A 22,396-nucleotide genomic window follows, 5' to 3' on the forward strand; every position below is an offset into this window, starting at 1 on the left:
GGTTATTTTATTGCCATCTATTGAGGCATCTGCCAATATTTCAACTTTGAAATGGAGTCTGACCAGAGAGTTGGTCAATGTGTTTATCTGTTGCTTTTAGTGAATGAAATAACAAACATAAAAAATTAATTAAGAAAAATATGTAAAATGGCACTTGTCTTTTCCTACCAACTCTGACTTTGCCGATAGCTACTTTAAGGTCAAATGTACTTACTGTGACATACCGTCGCCTCATCTAGCTATCTTAAGACGAATGCACTAACGGTAAATGGCTCTGGATGAGAGCATCTGCGAGGTGGTCGGTCTCACCTTTGGTTGCACATGCCTCTGAAGTTGTAGTTGGCTCTGTAGTTGGGCATGGGCTTGGGGTCCAGCGGACGGTAGATGGCTGGCTCACCTCTCTTCATAGCCAGACCATTCAGCTCCACCGTAGGGGTGATACTACCTACAGGAGGAGAGAGAGAGAGGAGGAATGGAGGGAGAGAGAGGGGTGAAGGGAGAGATGGAGGGAGGGAGAGAGAGGGATGGAGGGAGAGAGAGGGGTGGAGGGAGAGAGAGGGGTGGAGGGAGAGAGAGGGGTGGAGAGAGGGATGGAGGGAGGGAGAGGGGTGGAGGGAGGGAGAGAGGGATGGAGGGAGAGAGAGGGGTGGAGGGAGAGAGAGGGGTGGAGGGAGAGAGAGGGGTGGAGGGAGAGAGGGATGAGGGAGAGAGAGAGAGGGATAGAGGGAGAGAGAGAAAGGGATGGAGGGAGAGAGAAAGGGATGGAGGGAGGGAGAAAGGGATGGAGGGAGGGAGAGAGGGAGAGAGAGGAGGGATGGAGGGAGAGAGGGAGAGTTGGGGGAAGAGAAAGAGAGGTGAGAGAGATGAGGGGGGATGAGAGGGAGGCAGAAATAAAGACAAGATGAGGGGAAGGAAGGAAAAGACAGAGGGTCAGCAGAGGAGATCGAGAGAGAGAGGTAGAGAGGGGTAGAGAGAGAGAGGTAGAGAGGGGTAGAGAGAGGTAGATAGAGAGAGAGGTAGAGAGGGGTAGAGAGAGAGAGGTAGAGAGGGGTAGAGAGAGAGAGAGGTAGAGAGGGGTAGAGAGAGAGAGGTAGAGAGGGGTAGAGAGAGGTAGAGAGGGGTAGAGAGAGGTAGAGAGGGGTAGAGAGGGGTAGAGAGAGAGAGAGGTAGAGAGGGGTAGAGAGAGAGAGGTAGAGAGGGGTAGAGAGAGGTAGAGAGGGGTAGAGAGAGAGAGGTAGAGAGGGGTAGAGAGGGGTAGAGAGAGAGAGGTAGAGAGGGGTAGAGAGAGAGAGGTAGAGAGGGGTAGAGAGAGAGAGGTAGAGAGGGGTAGAGAGAGAGGTAGAGAGTGGTAGAGAGAGAGAGAGAGCGAGGTAGAGAGAGTGAGTTGTGGTAAAGACAATAATCTGGTTATTCACCAGTAATTAACCAGTTAAAATGTGTCGTCACTACGGTTAACAACAGACTCTGAATAGGAACATCAGACCATTCTATAAGGAACTTCAGACGGCCCTGGAATTCATTCAGATCAATCTACTACCATTATTACTGTTTCCACTGACAACATCAACATGGGGCTCCTTCCCAAGTGGTGCCCTTATTCCAATAGGACTCTGGTCTAAAGTAGTGACTACATAGGGAATAGGGTGTAATTAGGGACGCACAGCATGAAAATAACAAGAGGACTTGCTATGGACATACTGTACATGAGGGTTATGATGTCCTTCAGTCATCAACTGTCCTCCTCTAACCCTGGTACTGTCCCTGGTACTGTCCCTGGTACTGTCTGGATGGGCTGAGGCCCACGGCTTTCCTCCTCTAACCCTGGTACTGTCCCTGGTACTGTCTGGATGGGCTGAGGCCCACGGCTGTCCTCCTCTAACCCTGGTACTGTCTGGATGGGCCGAGGCCCACGGCTGTCCTCCTCTAACCCTGGTACTGTCCCTGGTACTGTCTGGATGGGCCGAGGCCTACGGCTGTCCTCCTCTAACCCTGGTACTGTCCCTGGTACTGTCTGGATGGGCCGAGGCCAACGGCTGTCCTCCTCTAACCCTGGTACTGTCCCTGGTACTGTCTGGATGGGCTGAGGCCCACGGCTGTCCTCCTCTAACCCTGGTACTGTCCCTGGTACTGTCTGGATGGGCCGAGGCCCACGGCTGTCCTCCTCTAACCCTGGTACTGTCCCTGGTACTGTCTGGATGGGCCGAGGCCTACGGCTGTCCTCCTCTAACCCTGGTACTGTCCCTGGTACTGTCCCTGGTACTGTCCCTGGTACTGTCCCTGGTACTGTCTGGATGGGCTGAGGCCCACGGCTGTCCTCCTCTAACCCTGGTACTGTCCCTGGTACTGTCTGGATGGGCTGAGGCCCACGGCTGTCCTCCTCTAACCCTGGTACTGTCCCTGGTACTGTCTGGATGGGCCGAGGCCCACGGCTGTCCTCCTCTAACCCTGGTACTGTCCCTGGTACTGTCTGGATGGGCCGAGGCCTACGGCTGTCCTCCTCTAACCCTGGTACTGTCCCTGGTACTGTCTGGATGGGCCGAGGCCAACGGCTGTCCTCCTCTAACCCTGGTACTGTCCCTGGTACTGTCTGGATGGGCTGAGGCCCACGGCTGTCCTCCTCTAACCCTGGTACTGTCTGGATGGGCCGAGGCCCACGGCTGTCCTCCTCTAACCCTGGTACTGTCCCTGGTACTGTCTGGATGGGCCGAGGCCTACGGCTGTCCTCCTCTAACCCTGGTACTGTCCCTGGTACTGTCTGGATGGGCCGAGGCCTACGGCTGTCCTCCTCTAACCCTGGTACTGTCCCTGGTACTGTCTGGATGGGCCGAGGCCTACGGCTGTCCTCCTCTAACCCTGGTACTGTCCTTGGTACTGTCTGGATGGGCCGAGGCCTACGGCTGTCCTCCTCTAACCCTGGTACTGTCCTTGGTACTGTCTGGATGGGCCGAGGCCTACGGCTGTCCTCCTCTAACCCTGGTACTGTCCCTGGTACTGACCCTGGTACTGTCTGGATGGGCTGAGGCAACTCTCTCTGATTGTACTGTAAAATGTAGAGAGTGATTATACTGTAAAATATAGAGAGTGATTGTACTGTAAAATATAGAGTGATTGTACTGTAAAATATAGAGAGTGATTGTACTGTAAAATATAGAGAGTGATTGTACTGTAAAATAGAGAGAAATTGTACTGTAAAATACAGAGAGTGGTTATACTGTAAAATATAGAGAGTGATTGTACTGTACTGTAGTCCCGTGTGGCTCAGTTGGTAGAGCATGGCGCTTGCAACGCCAGGGTTGTGGGTTCATTTCCCACGGGGGGACCAGGATGAATATGTATGAACTTGTATGTATGAACTTTCCAATTTGTAAGTCGCTCTGGATAAGAGCGTCTGCTAAATGACTTAAATGTAATGTAAAATGTAGAGCGTGATGGTCCTCTAAAATATAGAGAGTGATTGTACTGTAAAATATAGAGAGCGATTGTACTGTAAAATATAGAGAGCGATTGTACTGTAAAATATAGAGAGCGATTGTACTGTAAAATATAGAGAGTGATTGTACTGTAAAATGTAGAGAGTGATTGTACTGTAAAATGTAGAGTGATTGTACTGTAAAATGTAGAGAGTGATTGTACTGTAAAATGTAGAGAGTGATTGTATGGTAAAATGTAGAGAGTGATTGTACGGTAAAACGTAGAGGGTGATTGTACTGTAAAACGTAGAGAGTGATTGTACGGTAAAACGTAGAGGGTGATTGTACTGTAAAACGTAGAGAGTGATTGTACTGTAAAATGTAGAGCGTGATTGTACTGTAAAATGTAGAGCGTGATTGTACTGTAAAATAAAGAGTGATTGTACTGTAAAATATAGAGAGCGATTGTACTGTAAAACACAGAGAGTGGTTGTACTGTAAAATACAGAGAGCGGTTGTACTGTAAAATATAGAGAGCGATTGTACTGTAAAATATAGAGAGTGATTGTACTGTAAAATGTAGAGAGTGATTATACTGTAAAATGTAGAGAGCGATTATACTGTAAAATGTAGAGAGCGATTGTACTGTAAAATGTAGAGAGTGATTGTACTGTAAAATGTAGAGAGCGATTGTACTGTAAAATGTAGAGAGCGATTGTACTGTAAAATGTAGAGAGCGATTGCACTGTAAAATGTAGAGAGTGATTGTACTGTAAAATGTAGAGAGTGATTGTACTGTAAAATGTAGAGAGTGATTGTACTGTAAAATGTTTTGGAATACAGTTATTATACTTTCGTTTTAGTTTTCTGTCTCAAAATGTTCTCTCTCATGTGTGCCCATTGAACAGGACCCTGGTGTTGAGAACCTGAATACCTAGGAGTGTTCCGTCTACAGATAAACTGGAAGCTAAATCTGGTGAATTTCTCAGTACAACACTAGGTGTTTTTTGTACATTGTCCCTCTAAAAACGCATCATAAATAAGACATCTAAATTACCTGGGTTGCTGCTGATGTCCACTGTAGGAGAGCGAGGAGCGGGCCTGGGCAGAAGGCTCTCAGTGAGGGCAAGAGAGGCGGTGGAGTGCTGGGCCTTCTTGATGCTGGTGCCCTCCGCCTCCCACACCTGCTCCCCAAGACACAGCTGCACTGTAAAGATCTGCCCACAGCACCACCCAGTGGACAGGAGGGAGAACACATGTAACATGACATCAAGTCATTTAGCTGAGCAGACACTAAGCCAGACATTTAACTGTAATAGGGATCCATTGCATAGAAAATCTAAATTTGCAATCACACGTGTCTTCCGTCAACACATAGCCGTCAGCGAAAGACATTGGGTTGGCTGTGTTTTTAGGAGAAGACAGACCAACACAGAGTGTGTTTTTAGGAGAAGACAGACCAACACTGAGTGTGTTTTTAGGAGAAGACAGACCAACACAGAGTCGGCTGTCTGCAGCTGGTTATTTTCTGTTCATTTCCCGACGATCCAACATGTTGAACCGCCGTTGTTCATCGACACCAAGCAGGTGATCTACTGCACGTGATGGTGTAAACCGGTGATGGTGTAAACCGGTGATGGTGTAAACCGGTGATGGTGTAAACCAGCGATGGTGTAAACCGGCGATGGTGTAAACCGGCGATGGTGTAAACCGGTGTTGGTGTAAACCGGCGATGGTGTAAACCGGTGTTGGTGTAAACCGGTGATGGTGTAAACCAGTGTTGGTGTAAACCAGTGTTGGAGTAAACCAGTGATGGTGTAAATCAGTGATGGTGTAAATCAGTGTTGGTGTAAACCAGTGATAGTGTAAACCAGTGATAGTGTAAACCAGTGATGGTGTAAACCAGTGATGGTGTAAACCAGTGATGGTGTAAATCGGTGTTGGTGTAAACCAGTGATGGTGTAAACCAGTGATGGTGTAAACCAGTGATGGTGTAAACCAGTGATGGTGTAAACCGGTGATGGAGTAAACCAGCGATGGTGTAAATCGGTGTTGGTGTAAACCAGTGATGGTGTAAACCAGTGATGGTGTAAACCATTAGACGTGTCACTTTGAGCAGGGAAGTCATGCTTCATAAGGCTGGGTACCTTAGCGTGTGCAGGGCCTCTCTCGTTGAGCAGCTTGTACTGCGGTTGGATCCTGTTGAAACGGGCTAACTCATTCACCAGACACATAGGAGTTTTCTCTTTAGGGTTTGCCATGTTCTCCTGGGGTGGGCCTGGACCAGATGTGTTATTACATTGTTATGGGGAGAAGAAGAAAAACAATAACATGTTAATAACCATAAATCATCTATTAGTCATTATTGTCATTGACGATATGAAAACAGATTTTGGGCTGAGATGAGATGTCTGTCTTTTTTCACTCCTGGTCCTAGAGACCCAAGCGGTCTGTCTGGAAGAACCGTACTTATAGTGGCTGGAGAAACCACGATGCTAGTAACTAGTACTAAGCTATACCGTAGAAGAACAAAAAGTCAATTCTCTTTTCCCCACTAACACTGACTTTCCTTGATAGCTACTTTGTTGAGAGAAGATTTACTCAATACGACTGTGACGTGTAGTCGTCTCATCTAGCTATCTTAGGATGAATGCACTATGTCGTTCTGGACAAGAACAGCTGACAAAATGACTCAAATGTCAAATATAATGACATACCGTGTACCAGGTTAGGTACTGTGACAACAACAACAGAAAGGATTACTCCATGCAAATGGACCAATACAACAAGTATTGTATAGGCCTATATAGGCAGACACAGGGGTAGTAACTAGTACTAGCCTATAGACCAGGGGTATTCTAATCTGACCCTACTGGATCATGAGTGCTGCTGGTATTGTTCTACCTGATCTGTAATTGCACCCACCTGGTAACCCAGGTCTAAATCAGTCCCTGATTAGAGGGGGAATCATCCACCTGGTGTCCCAGGTATAAATCAGTCCCTGATTAGAGGGGAATCACCCACCTGGTATCCCAGGTCTAAATCAGTCCCTGATTAGAGGGGGAATCATCCACCTGGTAACCCAGGTCTAAATCAGTCCATGATTAGAGGGGAATCACCCACCTGGTGTCCCAGGTCTAAAACAGTCCCTGATGAATGAAAAAAAGCAGTGGAGATGACTTAGAGGTCCAGATTTGAATTTGACCTACCTGGTGAGTTGGCAGACACAGGGGTGTCAGGTCCATACCCGGCTGAGGGAGCGGGGCAGCCGGGGGTGGGTCCATACCCGGCTGAGGGAGCAGGGCAGCCGGGGGTGGGTCCAGGGCCATTGACTGAGGGCTGTAGACCCAAGGGTCCTGGACTGGGCATGGCCCCGAGGGGGGAGAAGCCAGGGCCAGCCAGGGGCGTTGAGGTCTGCACTTTCACTTGAGCCATGCTCTATACCTGGCAGAGGAGCAAATATATATTAAACACACAAAACTAAATGACATGTGTGAGCTTGTGACACAGTAGCATGTATCATCTAGCCAAATAATGTATGGCTATATAACAAGAGTATGCATATATAACAAGAGTATGGCTATATAACAAAAGTATGCATATATAACAAGAGTATGGCTATATAACAAGAGTATGCGTATATAACAAGAGTATGGCTATATAACAAGAGTATGGCTATATAACAAGAGTATGCATATATAACAAGAGTATGCATATATAACAAGAGTATGGCTATATAACAAGAGTATGCATATATAACAAGAGTATGGCTATATAACAAGAGTATGCATATATAACAAGAGTATGCATATATAACAAGAGTATGGCTATATAACAAGAGTATGGCTATATAGCAAGAGTATGCATATATAACAAGAGTATGGCTATATAACAAGAGTATGCATATATAACAAGAGTATGCATATATAACAAGAGTATGGCTATATAACAAGAGTATGCATATATAACAAGAGTATGCATATAAGCATAGTACAGAAGTCTGTTATGAAAGCCCTGTTCATTGTTTGTCCAGTGACCTTCTTCACATCCCAAACGACACCCTATTCCCCAACATGTAGTGCACTACTTTTCACCAGAGTCCTAAGAGCCCTGGTCAAGAGAAGTGCACTACATGAGGAATAGGGAGGAGCCATTTGGGACGCAACCTTACAGCCTATGACAGCACTGACTGAGGTAAGTCGGCCAGGAAATGACATCACCAGAACCCAAATGGAGTAGCCTAGCTCACATTCTGATCCATTGGTGGTTAGTTAATGCGACCACACAATGACCCTTTATGCTCGTGTCCCTGCTGCTAAGCTCAACGTCGAGGGAGCGAGGGAACAAATGCTACCCTATTCCATATTATATAGCACTGCATTGGATGCCATTTTCGAGGCACACAGAGTCATTGCTGCCAGAGAGAGACAACGCAGGGACGTTCAACGCAGGGCCGGTGGGGGACATGTTAACTAGCAAAACATAGTACTTATGGTCTCTCCCAATAGGTTTGAACATTTATGGAATAGGTAGTAATTGTGCTAGCTGTGATGGTCCTGTAACTGCAGGAAGGCCACCCCCCCCCAAAACAAATTGTCAAAGACTCCAGTCACCCTAGTCATAAGACTGTTCTCTCTGCGACCGCACGGCAAGCGGAAACGGAACGCCAAGTCTAGGACCAAAAGTATCCTTAACTGCTTCTACCCCCCAAGCCATAAGACTGCTGAACAATTAATCAAAATGGCCACCTGGACTATTTACACTGACCCCCCCGGTTTGCTGTTTTACAATGCAGCTCATCGCTGTTTATTATCTATGCATAGTCACTTTACCACTACCTACATGTACAAATTATCTCGACTAACCTGTATCCCCGCACGCTGACTCTGCACTGATACCCCATGTATTTAGCCTCGTTAATGTTATTTTATTAATTGTTACTTTTTATTAAATGTTTTACTTTATTTAGTAAATATTTTCTTAAACTCTATTTCTTGAACTGCATTGTTGGTTAAGGGCTTGTAGTAAGTAAGCATTTCACCTGTTGTAGTCAGCGCATGTGACAAATAAAAATGTATTTGATTACCCAATATAGTGGCCCTTATCCTTGTGTCGCCTACAGGAGGAGGCCCTGGAGGTCCCTGAGGGCCACATAGTCTTTGCAGTAGAATCAGCTTTGTGAATCTATATTACAGTACTTCTATGTGTGTTTGATGCTATGACCTTATGTGCAAATGAAACCCTTTATTTAATGATCTGGGTTGAAAGCGTCAGATAATCGTTGGATGGAATAACACGTTTTCAAAGTGAGTTATAATACACAGAATAACCCACGCATCAGTAGTTACGCCTAGCATATGATCCAGTGATTAGTTTATCTGAACATATGGTTTATTTTGGCTGGCCTATATTGAGCATAACATGTCACATTACAATTTCAATACAACTTTTTTTTTGTCCATGTATGGCTAGTAGTTAGCTGTCCTGACAAGAAGCAAAATATATAACTAACGTTAGTAAGTTAGCATATGTGTTATTATTAGCCAATTTACCTAACTAGCACGCTAACTACCTAGCTATAATAACAGAGCTAGCTGCCAACAACCACTAGCTAGCTTGCTACCTGCCTAAAATCATCGAGAATTATACTCTAACAATATACTCTGATATTATTACATGAACATCCATGCTAGCTAGCTAAGCAAACTGTAGCTGCTTCTGCTGTGCTAACGGTTCGTTCGCTAACTACAAAGTCGCCTCAATTGACACGGACTGCCACCAACTATGTCAATTGACAGCAATAACCATTCCATGAAAATGGATACAAAACGTGCCGTAAGCGTTTATCTATATACAGACATGTTGCAGATGTAACCATACATAGGTTAAATGCATGCATATTTATTCTGCATTCGATTAGATAATTAGCTAGCTAGCAAGCTAGCTAACCGGTTCTGAACTCTTCCAGTGCGGTCGGCATCATGGCCGAACAGCGAACACCCCTTTAGTTTGCATCCCCACAACGCATTCGCCCCTGCTGCAAGACCAGCCCAGTATAATTCACCAAGACAACACATATTCAGAGGTGACACAGGTCGAACAAAAACCTAAGGGTTATCTGAACGTGAATACATCGCTAATAAATAGGCTATTCTTTACCTTTGTCCAGGGCCAGACCCCAGTTACACCTCCAACATTGGCAAACACTAAAGAGAACTGATGGATCTAGGAACAGACCACGTCACAATTCCAGGAAAAATTATTATATTCGACACCGAAAATGTGATTTATGCACACAGTAAGTACACCTGCATATTGCAAGTTAAGTTGTCGCCATTGCATTAGGTCGTACGGGCTACATAGGCACTGATAGAAGTGTTGTGATATTTTTGATGACACCCGTTTCTCCGGTGAGAATGGTTCAGTCTTGCTTCCAGAGGGGAACACAGCCGAGCTGAGACCACCACAATCAATGTAGTCATCAAGTTCATTTAGCCGTGCATGTTATGGAATTATCATATTTATAGCAATGTCAGCTGAATGATTCTAATATTGAATTGAGATTTATTAATGATTGGCCAAATGTTATTCATTTTTAGTTAGACATTTTCAACTTTGAGTGACTCGTGATTTAGCACGAATGCAATGTTTCGTTTTCATGAAACTTTATATGCCTAATAGAAAGAATACTTGAATTCGGCCATTTGGAATATGTCACAAGAACTTAATGCAGTCTGTTGTTGTGCATAAGGATTACTAAGAAATGGGATAAGCTTCCTCCTTGGAAATTGAAGACTGTAAGAGAAGAGCAACTCTTCATTGGAGCCTGTGCTGGTCCGTTGACCATTTTACAAATCAAATCAAATTTTAGTAGTAGAAGTAGAATACATAAATATATATATATATACACAGATTTGAGGATTCTGCTATTTCAGTAACACCCGTTGCTGACAGGTGTATAAAAACGAGCACACCGACATGCAATCTCCATAGACAAACATTGGCAGTAGAATGGCCTTACTGAAGAGCTCAGTCATAGGATGCCACCTTTCCAACAAGTCAGTTCTTCACATTTCTGCCCTGCTTGAGCTGCCCCACTCAACTGTAAGTGCTGTTATTGTGAAGTGGAAACGTCTAAGAGCAACAACGGCTTAGCCACTAAGTGGTAGGCCACACAATCTCCCAGAACAGGACTGCCGAGTGGTAAAGCGCATCGGTCTTTGGTTGCAACACTTACTACCGAGTTCCAAACTGCCTCTGGAATCAACGTCAGCACAAGAACTGTTTGTCGGGAGCTTCATGAAATGGGTTTCCATGGACGAGCAACCACACACAAGCCTAATATCACCATGCGCAATGCCAAGCGTCAGCTGGAGTGGTGTAAAGCTCACCGCCATTGGACTCTGGAGCAGTGGAAATACGTTCTCTGGAGTGATGAATCACGCTTCACCATCTGGCAGTACGAAAGTAGAATCTGGGTTTGGCAGATGCCAGGAGAACGCTACCTGCCCCAATTCATAGTGTCAACTGTAAAGTTTGGTGGAGGAGGAATAATGGTCTGGGGCTGTTTTTCATGGTTCGGGCCCCTTAGTTCCAGTGAAGGGAAATCTTAAAAGCTACAGCATACAATGACATTCTAGACGATTCTGTGCTTCCAACTTTGTGGCAACAGTTTGAGGAAGGCCCTTTCCTGTTTCAGCATGACAATACTCCCATGCACAAAGCGAGGATCATACAGAAATGGTTTGTCGAGATCGGTGTGGAAGAACTTGACTGGCATGCACAGAGCCCTGATCTCAACCACATCTTACACCTTTGGGATGAATTGGAACGCTGACTGAGAGCCAGGGCTAATGGCCCAACATCAGTGCTCGACCTCATTAATGCTCTTGTGGCTGAATGGAAGCAAATTCCTGCAGCAATGTTTCAACATCTAGTGGGAAGTCTTCCCAGAGAGTGGAGGCTCATGTTATAGCAGCAGAAGGAGCAACTCCATATTAATGCCCATGATTTTGGAATGAGATGTTCAACGAGCAGGTGTCCACATACTTTTGGTCATGTAGCGTATTTAAAGAAACGTGTTTTTTATACAGTATCAGTTAAAAGTTTGGACACACCTACTCATTCAAGGGTTTTTCTTTATTTTTACTATTTTCCACATGATAGAATAGTGTAGACATCAAAACTATGAAATAACACATATGTAATCATGTAGTAACCAAAAAAGTGTTATAAAATATATTTTGATTTGTTTATTTGCAATTCTTCAAAGTAGTCACCCTTTGCCTTGATGACAGCAAAGCACCCCCATACCATCACACCTCCTCCTCCATGCTTCACGGTGGGAACCACACATGCAAAGATCATCTGTTCACCTACTCTGCATCTCACAAAGACATGGCGGTTCGAACCAAAAATCTCAAATTTGGACCCATCAGACTAATGGACAGATTTCCACCGGTCTAATGTCCATTGCTCGTGTTTCTTGGCCCAAGCAAGTCTCTTCTTCTTATTGGTGTCCTTTAGTAGTGGTTTCTTTGCAGCAATTTGACCACAAAGGCCTGATTCACACAGTCTCCTCTGAACAGTTTATGTTGAGATGTGTCTGTTACTTGAACTCTGTGAAGCATTTATTTGGGCTGCAATCTGAGGTTGGAAACACTAATGAACGTATCCTCTGTAGCAGAGGTAACTCTGGGTCTTCCTTTCCTGTGGCGGTCCTCATGAGAGACAGTTTCATCATAGCGCTTGATGGTTTTAGCGACTGCATTTGTAGAAACTTTCAAAGTTCTTGAAATTTTCCGTATTGTCATGTCTTAAAGTAATGATGGACTGTCGTTTCTCTTTGGTTATTTGAGCTGTTCTTGCCATAATATGGACTTGGTATTTTACCAAATAGGGATATCTTCTGTATACCAGCCATACCTTGTCACAATACAACTAATTGACTCAAACGTATTAGGAAAGAAATAAATTCTACAAATTAACTTTTAACAAGGCACACCTGTTAATTGAAATGCATTCCAGGTGACTACCTCATGAAGCTGGTTGAGAGAATGCCAAGAGTGTGCAAAGCTGTTATCAAGGCAAGGGGTGGCTACTTTGAAGAATCTCAAATCTCAAATATATTATATAATATTCATTTATATAATATATTTTGATTTGTTTAACACTTTTTTGTTTACTACATGATTCCATATGTGTTATTTCATACTTTTGATGTCTTCACTATTATTCTACAATGTAGAAAATAGTAAAAATAAAGAAAAACCCTTGAATGAGTAGGTGTTCTAAAACGTTTGACCGGTAGAGTACGTTTCTAGGAAAATGGATCAAAAAAGTATTTTATTCAAACAAACTGTTTGAATTAAAAAAGGCATGTATCTCATACTGGACTGATAGGTGAAAAAATGGATCAAAAACATCAGCAATACTGTCATGATAATGATCTGATTGGTTGGTCTGAACCCTGGGACTTTCTAGACATGACCAGCAGATGGTGCCAAAATATAGCGTTTCCCTCATTGGGTCTATAGCGCCTTCAGAGAAGTATGTTTACACCACTAAACATTGTTACAGCCTGAATTTTAAATGGATTAAATTGAGAGTTTGTGTCACTGGCTACACAATACTCCATAATGTCAAAGTAGAATTATGTTTTTCAAAATTTTACAAATGAATTACAAAAATTTAAACTGAACTGTCTTGAGTCAATAAGTATTCAACCCCTTTGTTATGGCTAAATAACTAACTTAACTGACTAAATAAACCCAGCAGTGAATTTTTTGATTTCTCTGATTGAGACTTTCTCTTCATGGATAAACAATCTAACTTTTGTGTTACTTGTTTATTTGCAATTGTAACGTATATCTGATAACTAGGGTGAGTTTTACCAGTGTAAAGGTTACATTTTGATGTGAGTTTTTTTTTTTTTTTTTTTTAATATACACTGCTCAAAAAAATAAAGGGAACACTTAAACAACACAATGTAACTCCAAGTCAATCACACTTCTGTGAAATCAAACTGTCCACTTAGGAAGCAACACTGATTGACAATAAATTTCACATGCTGTTGTGCAAATGGAATAGACAAAAGGTGGAAATTATAGGCAATTAGCAAGACACCCCCAATAAAGGAGTGATTCTGCAGGTGGTGACCACAGACCACTTCTCAGTTCCTATGCTTCCTGGCTGATGTTTTGGTCACTTTTGAATGCTGGCGGTGCTCTCACTCTAGTGGTAACATGAGACGGAGTCTACAACCCACACAAGTGGCTCAGGTAGTGCAGCTCATCCAGGATGGCACATCGATGCGAGCTGTGGCAAGAAGGTTTGCTGTGTCTGTCAGCGTAGTGTCCAGAGCATGGAGGCGCTACCAGGAGACAGGCCAGTACATCAGGAGATGTGGAGGAGGCCGTAGGAGGGCAACAACCCAGCAGCAGGACCGCTACCTCCGCCTTTGAGCAGGAGGAGCACTGCCAGAGCCCTGCAAAATGACCTCCAGCAGGCCACAAATGTGCATTTTGCGGACATGAGCCTATTGCGGACAGTCTGAGCACTGATGCAGAGATTGTGCGTTCCTGGTGTAACTCGGGCAGTTGTTGTTGCCATCCTGTACCTGTCCTACAGGTGTGATGTTCAGATGTACCGACCCTGTCCAGGTGTTGTTACACGTGGTCTGCCACTGCATGGACGATCAGCTGTCCGTCCTGTCTCCCTGTAGCACTGTCTTAGGCGTCTCACAGTACGGACATTGCAATATATTGCCCTGGCCACATCTGCAGTCCTCATGCCTCCTTGCAACATGCCTAAAGCACGTTCACACAGATGAGCAGGGACCCTGGGCATCTTTCTTTTGGATGTTTTTCAGAGTCATTTGAAAGGCCTCTTTAGTGTCCTAAATTTTCATAACTGTGACCTTAATTGCCTACCGTCTGTAAGCTGTTAGTGTCTTAACGACCGTTCCACAGGTGCATGTTCATTAATTGTTTATGGTTCATTGAACAAGCATGGGAAACAGTGTTTAAACCCTCTACAATGAAGATATGTGAAGTTATTTGGATTTTTACAAATTATCTTTGAAAGACAGGGTCCTGAAAAGGGGACATTTATTTTTTTGCTGAGTTATACATATATATATATATTTTCTGCTATTTGCATTTTTGTTTTAGTGTGTTGATTTCCCATTATTAAGATGGGAGAGGTAGGGGTTTCCTGACGTTTAATCTGTATCCATCTGTTGGTAGGGTTTCAGCCAGAATTAATTTAATCTGTCTCCATCTGTTGGTAGGGGTTCAGCCAGAATTAATTTAATCTGTCACCATCTGTTGGTAGGGGTTCAGCCAGAATTAATTTAATCTGTCACCATCTGTTGGTAGGGGTTCAGCCAGAATTCATTTAATCTGTCACCATCTGTTGGTAGGGGTTCAGCCAGAATTCATTTAATCTGTCACCATCTGTTGGTAGGGGTTCAGCCAGAATTCATTTAATCTGTCACCATCTGTTGGTAGGGGTTCAGCCAGAATTCATTTAATCTGTCACCATCTGTTGGTAGAGGTTCAGCCAAAATTCCTGTTGCTTCTACACCTATACCTAAACTGAAGGGTTTTGACAATAGTTTACCCATGGAAACACCCAAGGATGTGAATGAAAGAGGTTTGCCAAATACTGGAAGTGGGGAGGTCTCCATGGATTTCATAGCAGACATAGTACAGCAGATTGGTCATTCCCATTGGGGAGAACATTGCCTCCTGATTGGAATCAAAGGCAATTGTTGGACATGTTGGGGACAATGTTATGTGGAATGCATGCAGCTCTATGGGGTATGGATGTGTCGGGCCTGAACCTGGTATTGAAGTCTGATATCAGGGAGCCGGTGTACATTAGGGGGGATTGGCTTTGACAGTGCATGAGTGGGAGAATATGGTCATGGTTTACATGTATCTGTGATGGACCAAGCAGTTGAGGTTATGGGTAGGCTTATGGGAAGGGCCTGCGATGTTGTTAAAGTGGGCATACGCAGAAATCCCTCCGTTGATTTATCTAAATTAGGCCCGAGTCCCATCTTCGACATACTGAAACAAACATTTTAGTGACACTGCTTTTCTCAAGCCCCTCGTTGACTTTTATGCCACATTATCTCCGACGGATGAACAACCGTTCGACTATCGGCTCAGACTAAAACATGGAGGTTGCTGAACATTGTCTAAAAAGAGACAGAAAAAAAAGTGTTGAAGACTCTCTCGTGAGCTCACAGTCATGTTCATCAGACCTAACGCTGAACTGTCGCTTATCTTTTAAGTGCAAGCCGTTACAGCAGTGGATCGCTGCAGATGTTCACGATTGGACGAATACAGGAGGCGGCGGAGGTATTCTCACCCCGGCCAATCGCAACAATGAAGCAGGAAGTTGGTGCTGCCACGCCACTCACCATGCCTGCTGTGAGGCCTCACATGGAATCACCTAATACGTTGCCTTCTCCAGCACAGACTACTCAGGGCTCAGCTGAGCCGACGGAACGTATCCTTGCAATGCTGGAGCGTGTGCTGGAGCAGAGGCCACTACAGTCTGACCGTCCGTTCCATAAAGGGAATAGGAGCTAATGGAGGTCTAATGGGCCATGTAACGTGTGCGGGGATGCTGGACATGATACTTACTTTCACTGCAGGGCCAATCACCTCTGCTTTCTTTGTCATGTAGCTGGCCACGCACGCTCTCAGTGCCCCAAGGCCGCAGCTCTGAGCACAGCTGGTGGGAGACCCTACAGTAATCACTGCTCAGCTCCCGGAAAACTACTAGGCCTGCATGTAGAAGGGAAGAGTGTTGGGGCCTTTTGTAGAGTCCCTATCGGTGAGAGCTGTTGATTTGGAGTCTGTATATAAAAGTGTTTGTGATGAAATGGAGACTGAGAAGAGTATCATGATGTAGAACACACAGAGACTTTCCCCACATGATGATTTATTCTATGCCAAGGTGTTAATAGGAGGAGAAGTGGAAGTGAGAGCTATGCTTGACAGTGGATCCATGGCTTGTACCCTTGAGCTCTAGGGTCTTACCTGAACTGTTGCATGCAGGAGCGTTGAAAAGTCCATCATTGAGTCCTACAGGAGGTAGTCTTGGTTGGTTGAAGACGAGGCCTGGGAGTATGTGAGCTGGAGGTGTACGGATGTTGAGTTGCCATGCCTACAGTGGCGGTTGAGGGCCAGAGTGATGACCTGGGCCGCAGCTCTGAGCACAGCTGGTTGAGGGCCAGAGTGATGACCTCATCTTGGGCAGAAATATCCTAAAGCATTTGATTCGCCACCTGAAGACTAATGGAGATCTCTGGAAGAGGGTTTATACTCCTGTGTGTGACGAGGGTGAGGAGAGCAAGCTAAAATCAACATGATGGCTAATGTGGAGAGATGGAGAGACAGTGAAATACCTGACAAAGTTGGAACTGTGAGACTGAAAGGGGGCTGTGACTCTAGAGCCTATGCAGGAGCACTTAGTCTGGGGCAGACTACGAAACACTCAGAATCTATCAGCGGGCAGTGCTGTTCTCATTGAGCCCAGCAGTTCAACGTCAACACTAAGGTCAATCCAGGTAGGGAGATCAGTGGCTCTGTTGCGGGGGGGATGGGTGGCTCCCTGTTAGAGTGATAAACCCTTCTCAGTGACATGGAGACGAAACGCCACTCTAGCCGATGTCTTTTCTTGCATGGCTCTAGAGGACTTTGACTGTTTGTGTGTGAATGATGGTTCATCAGCAGCTTTGCAGCAGCGAGTGCAGAGAACGGCTGATATACTCACTGACTGCCAAGATGACGACTGATGACGGTTCCATCCGACTTCGCAATACTGACGGACCTGACAGTTCAAGCAGTCCTGAGGTCTTACGTGACTCAGGTTTGACTGATATTGACTCCTGTCAAGCGTCTCCTGCTGGTAAGAAGAAACTCATCCAGCTCATAGCTGAGTACCAGTCTATTTTTTTCCAGGCACAATTGTGGATTGTGGAAAAGCTACCGGATGTCTTCATCGCATTCAACTGATGAGAAACCCTTTCGGATGCCCTACCGACGCCTTTCACCAAATCATTATGAGAAGCTCAAGCAAGCGTTGAATGAGATGGAAGAACGTGAAATCATAAGAAAGTCTAGTGGTGAATTCGCCTCACCCCTTGTCCTTAACCGGAAGAAGTCTGGAGACCTGAGACTCTGTACTGATTTTCGTTTGCTCAATGCTCGCACCATCAAAGACGCCCACCCACTCCCTCACCAGGCTGACGCGCTGGCTGCTTTAGGTGGAAATGCCTTTTCCTCGACAATGGACCTTACCTCTGGCTACTACAATGTGGAAGTGCATGAGGAGGACGGGAGATTCTCAGTTTTTACGTCGCCATTTGGATTGTACGAATACAATCGTATGCCACAGGGGTTATGTAATAGTCCTGCAACCTTTATGAGGATGATGCTAAACATCTTTGGGGATCAGAACTTTCTTAGCCTGCTGTGTTACCTTGACGACGTCTTGGTCTATGCGCCCACTGAAGATCTGGCTATACAGCGCCTGGAAATGGATTTTGAGCGTCTCAAGGCTCCCAACCTGAAGTTGCCGCCAAAAAAGTGTCACTTTCTGCAGAGGTCTCTGAAGTTTCTGGGGCATATCATTAGTGCGGATGGTGTAGCTACAGACCCTGAGAAGGTGAGGGCCATTACAGGAGTAACAGAAGCTGATCTGATGGAAGATGGCACTGACGTTCCATCTCAGAAGAAATTGAGATCATTCCTTGGGATGGTGGTGGATTACCAACAGTTCATTGAAGGTTGCTCGACCATCGTAAAGCCTTTGGATTGACTACTGGACACAAGGCTCCACGCTGGAAAAAGAAGCGACGCTCACCTGTCAGGAAGTTGACGGCTGCCGACTGGACAGCAGAATGCAGACAGGCCTTATTCCAGCTAAAGCAAGCCTTACTGGACCAGGTTTTGTTGGCCCACCCCAATTTCGACAAACCTTTTCTACTCTCGGTGGACGCGTTCAGTAACGGTTTAGGTGCTGTGCTGTCCCAGGTACAGGAACGGGGTGCTACAGCGAGACCTACAGCCTTCGCGAGCAAGTCCCTCAGTTATGGGCAGTCGAGGTATCCTGTGCACAGGCTCGAGTTCTTTGCAATGAAATGGGATGTGACAAGGTCCACCACTGTTTACGGGGCCACGGTATGGACAGATAATAATCCCTTGACATACATCCTGACCAAAGCAAATCTCGATGCTTGTGAACAGAGATGGGTCGCCAAGCTGACACCGTACGAGTTTGACATCAAGTACTTCCCCGGGGCCAAATGTTTTTGTTGCAGATGTTTTGAGTAGAGAGCCCTCCATCGCCTGACAAGGGTCCCGTACGAGACCTTACTAGCTGAAGATAACGCTGTGCGCACAGACAGAGTGCAAGATGTGTTTTGCTGGTCCAGCCACTCCTTTGACAAAGCCTCTGACTCCAACGAAGTGGTCATTAGCTGTCAGGCTACTGTTGACCCCCCATCTGGTGCTTTATCAAGACATGGAAGTTGCAGCTGTTCTGCATTCATACAGGTGCTGGGTGGGTGAAGTGGGCTCACATGAACTGCTGTTGCCACAGCTTCCACAGGCTGTTATGCCATCAGAGCAGACCGATGTCGATGTTCTGCCACACGACCTACTGATGAGTTAGCAGCGTGATGACAACGTGATCAGCAGAGTGATCTTCTTTGTGGAGGGGGAAAAGACCATCCCGGAGAGAGCGTGTCCACGAGAGTGTTGGAGGTTGTGTCTTCTCAGAAGTTGGGACAAGTTGACCATGAAGATGGGTGTACCGTATCGTGTTTCAAAGAATGTGGTTACAAAAGAGGAAAACGTATCTGTATGTGGTTCCAGCCTCCATGAAAGCAATGGTGTTGAAGGGTGTCCAATGATGAAGCTGGCCACCAGGGCCAACAGAGAACAGTCTACCTGACAAGACAGAGGTTCTTCTGGCATGGCCTGGAGAGAGAGGTAAAGGAATATGTGAAGTACTGCAGGAGATGCGTCGTGAGCAAGACTCCTGATCCGGAAGCAAGAGCTCCTCTTGAGAGCATAATAACAACCGAGTCTCTTGAACGAGTGTGCATAGACTTTTGGTCTGCAGAAGATTCTACAAACAAGTCCCTGGATGTGCTCGTTGTTACTGACCACTTTACCAAATTGGCTCATGCCTTCTTGTGTCCGAACCAGTCTGCTAAGTCAGTAGCTCATCAGTTGTGGAACAACTATTTCTGTGTCTACGGGACACTCATATCAGGGAGCAAACTTTGAGAGCGCTCTCATAGCCGAACTGTTGAGTGTTGCAGGGGTTCAGAAGACTCACACCACGCCATACCATCCAATGGGGAACGGGTCCTGCGAAAGAATGAATAGGACTTTGGGAAACATGATCCGGGCCCTGCCGACAAGCGCAAAGCACAGATGGCCTCAGGCGCTGAAGTCCCCTCACGTTTGCGTACAATTCACGAGACCACAGGCGTTTACCCCTTTCCTGCTAATGTTTTGTGGAGGACGCCAAGACTGCCTGTTGACGTAGTCTTTGGCTCTGTCATAGAGAACCCAGAAGTTGTCGACTATGACCAGTTTGTTCAGTCTTTGAGGAGAGATCTGAAAGAAGCCATGAATGCAGCACAGGCATCTGCAGCGAAGCAGTTGAAGAGGCATGCTGACCTGTATGACTGAAGAGTCAGAGGAGCACCAGTGGAGATTGGGGATCGAGTGTTGCTGGCTAACAAGGGGGAGCGGGGAAAGCGGAAGCTCGCTGACTGTTGGGAGGATACTGTCTACCTTGTCACTGGATTGAATGCTGACAGTCACACTTTTAAGATTCAGAACAGCTCCACTGGACGGGAGAAGACGGTACCTTCGCAACCTGATAACGCCAGTCAACTTTCTTCCTCTTCCCCATGCTGTCATTGATGAGGGAACAGACACGTCTGGATTAACAGAGTCTGAGGGCATGAGTGACGGCCTTGTGGTCTCAGCTGCCATGGACACTGCAGTGGATGATGATGCAGAGTACAGAACAAAATTGTGGGTGTCGGAGTTGCCTTCTGAAGGAACAGGTGACACAAGCCTGGAGGGTGATGTGCGATCCTTGGATGTTCAGGATATTCCACCTTTGGATTCTGTGGAAGATATACTGCAGCTGGAAGGTCTGCCTCGATCAGAGAGTCTTCAAGAATCTGACCGAGACCGTAACAGTGTAGTGAGTGAGCTAATTGACCAGTCTGCTTACAATATCCGTACTGACCTACAAAACTCGGACCATTCCTTACCTGATCGGTTACGCACTGACTGTGTTGACAGACCCACTATTGCAACAGTACACAACACTGTCACTCCTTATGCAGTTGAAGGTATTTTTGGGTCGTATTAGGTCAAGGACAGGAAGACTATTTAAACCAGTGTCTAGACTGATTGAGATGATGAACCAGCAGAAAGTTGAAGGTTAATATGTGAATAGAGGATCAATGGTATTGACATCTTTTATTTGTTTTGTTTTGACATCATTGTGACCGTGATTAGAGGATGCAGGATGGTAATGTGATGGATATGATCAACTCTCTTATGGTAGTTTATTTTATTACTGGGATGTTTTAAAGTCACTGAGTGTATTTAAGATGTAACAGGCATGTTTACCTATGAGGGCTAAGGGGATTGATCAACCGCTTTTCACTCTAATTCTCAAGGAGAATAGTCTAATGACTGGAATATTTAGTGACTGTTTTAAACAAGGCTCTGCATCCTTGACATTCACAGATTTACCTTTTAGTTACCTTTTAGTTTTCTCTATTAGTTAGACTAAATATATCGTTTTTTTGCTCTGGATTATTCTGTACATATGTTGAGTACCTGTATGTTTGTACGGTGCAGTTTTGTATTTGTCATTTTCTTTTGTTTGCAAGTGGAATTCAGTAGGGGGGAGTGTAACAGGGTTATACAAGCCACGTAAACCAGCCAATAAAATGCCATGTTGAGTAGGTGAAGGCAAGACCAAACTAAAAACCCAATGCCTTAACAATAAAGTGGCAAGAGGAATATTCCCCTTGCCACTTTGTTAAGCCAATGGGTTTTTGGTTTTAGTTTGGTCTTGCCTTCACCTACTCAACAGGGCATCTTATTGGCTGGTTTGCGTGGCTTGTTTTATGCAGGGAGGATGTGTCAGTTAGAATCGTCCCAGGGACCAAACCAGTGTGCGCGAGTGCCAGAGTTGGATGGTGCGCCGTGCGTTGTATGACGTGCAATTTGGTGCCGTTTTTATCCGAGTAAATCTCCATGACTGGTGACGTTGGAGTTCGTGTCCTTGACTGGTGACGTTGGAGTTCGTGTCCTTGACTGGTGACGTTGGAGTTCGTGTCCATGACTGTACACAATGCAAGAAGAGCACTGTTACACACAGGCAAAATCCTAGAGGTAAACCTGGTTCAGTCTGCTTTCCACCAGACACTGGGATAAATTCACCTTTCAGCAGGACAATAACCTAAATCACAAGGCCAAATCTACACTGGAGTTGCTTACCAAGTGGCCTAGTAAAAGTTTTGACTTAAATCGGCTTGAAAATCTATGTCAAGACTTGAAAAATGGGCTGTCTAGCAATGATCAACAACCAACTTGAGAGCTTGAAGAATTTTTAAAAGAGTAATTAGCAAATATTGTACAATCCAGGTGTGGAAAGCTCTTAGAGACTTATCCAGAAAGACCCACAGCTGTAATCGCTGCCAAAGGTGATTCTAACATGTATTGACTCAGGGGGCTGAATACTAATCTAATCAATATATTATTTGTATTTATTTACAAATGTTTTAATTTTTCTTCCACTTTGACAGAGTATTTTGTGTAGATTGTTGACAAAAAAAAATGACAATATAACCCATTTTAATCCCACTATGTGGGGAAAGTAAAAGGGTGTGAATACTTGCTGAAGGCATTGTATAAACTGTA

The 22,396-nt window shown here is 45.2% G+C and overlaps 1 protein-coding gene across 1 annotated transcript; it reads right to left on the reverse strand.

Moving 5' to 3' along the window:
- Nucleotides 1-283: 283 nt before the first annotated feature.
- LOC120028168 (double-stranded RNA-binding protein Staufen homolog 2-like) lies at nucleotides 284-9,647 on the reverse strand. Its single transcript, XM_038973373.1, has 5 exons — nucleotides 9,570-9,647; nucleotides 6,620-6,854; nucleotides 5,558-5,688; nucleotides 4,468-4,627; nucleotides 284-445 (listed from the first exon to the last, which is right to left on the reverse strand). The coding sequence occupies exons 2-5, from the start codon at nucleotides 6,843-6,845 to the stop codon at nucleotides 306-308; spliced, it is 657 nt and encodes a 218-aa protein (XP_038829301.1). The 5' UTR covers nucleotides 6,846-6,854; nucleotides 9,570-9,647; the 3' UTR covers nucleotides 284-305.
- Nucleotides 9,648-22,396: the final 12,749 nt, after the last annotated feature.

The sequence above is a fragment of the Salvelinus namaycush genome, chromosome 33 (assembly GCF_016432855.1).
Source record: "Salvelinus namaycush isolate Seneca chromosome 33, SaNama_1.0, whole genome shotgun sequence".
Lineage (NCBI taxonomy): Eukaryota > Metazoa > Chordata > Actinopteri > Salmoniformes > Salmonidae > Salvelinus > Salvelinus namaycush.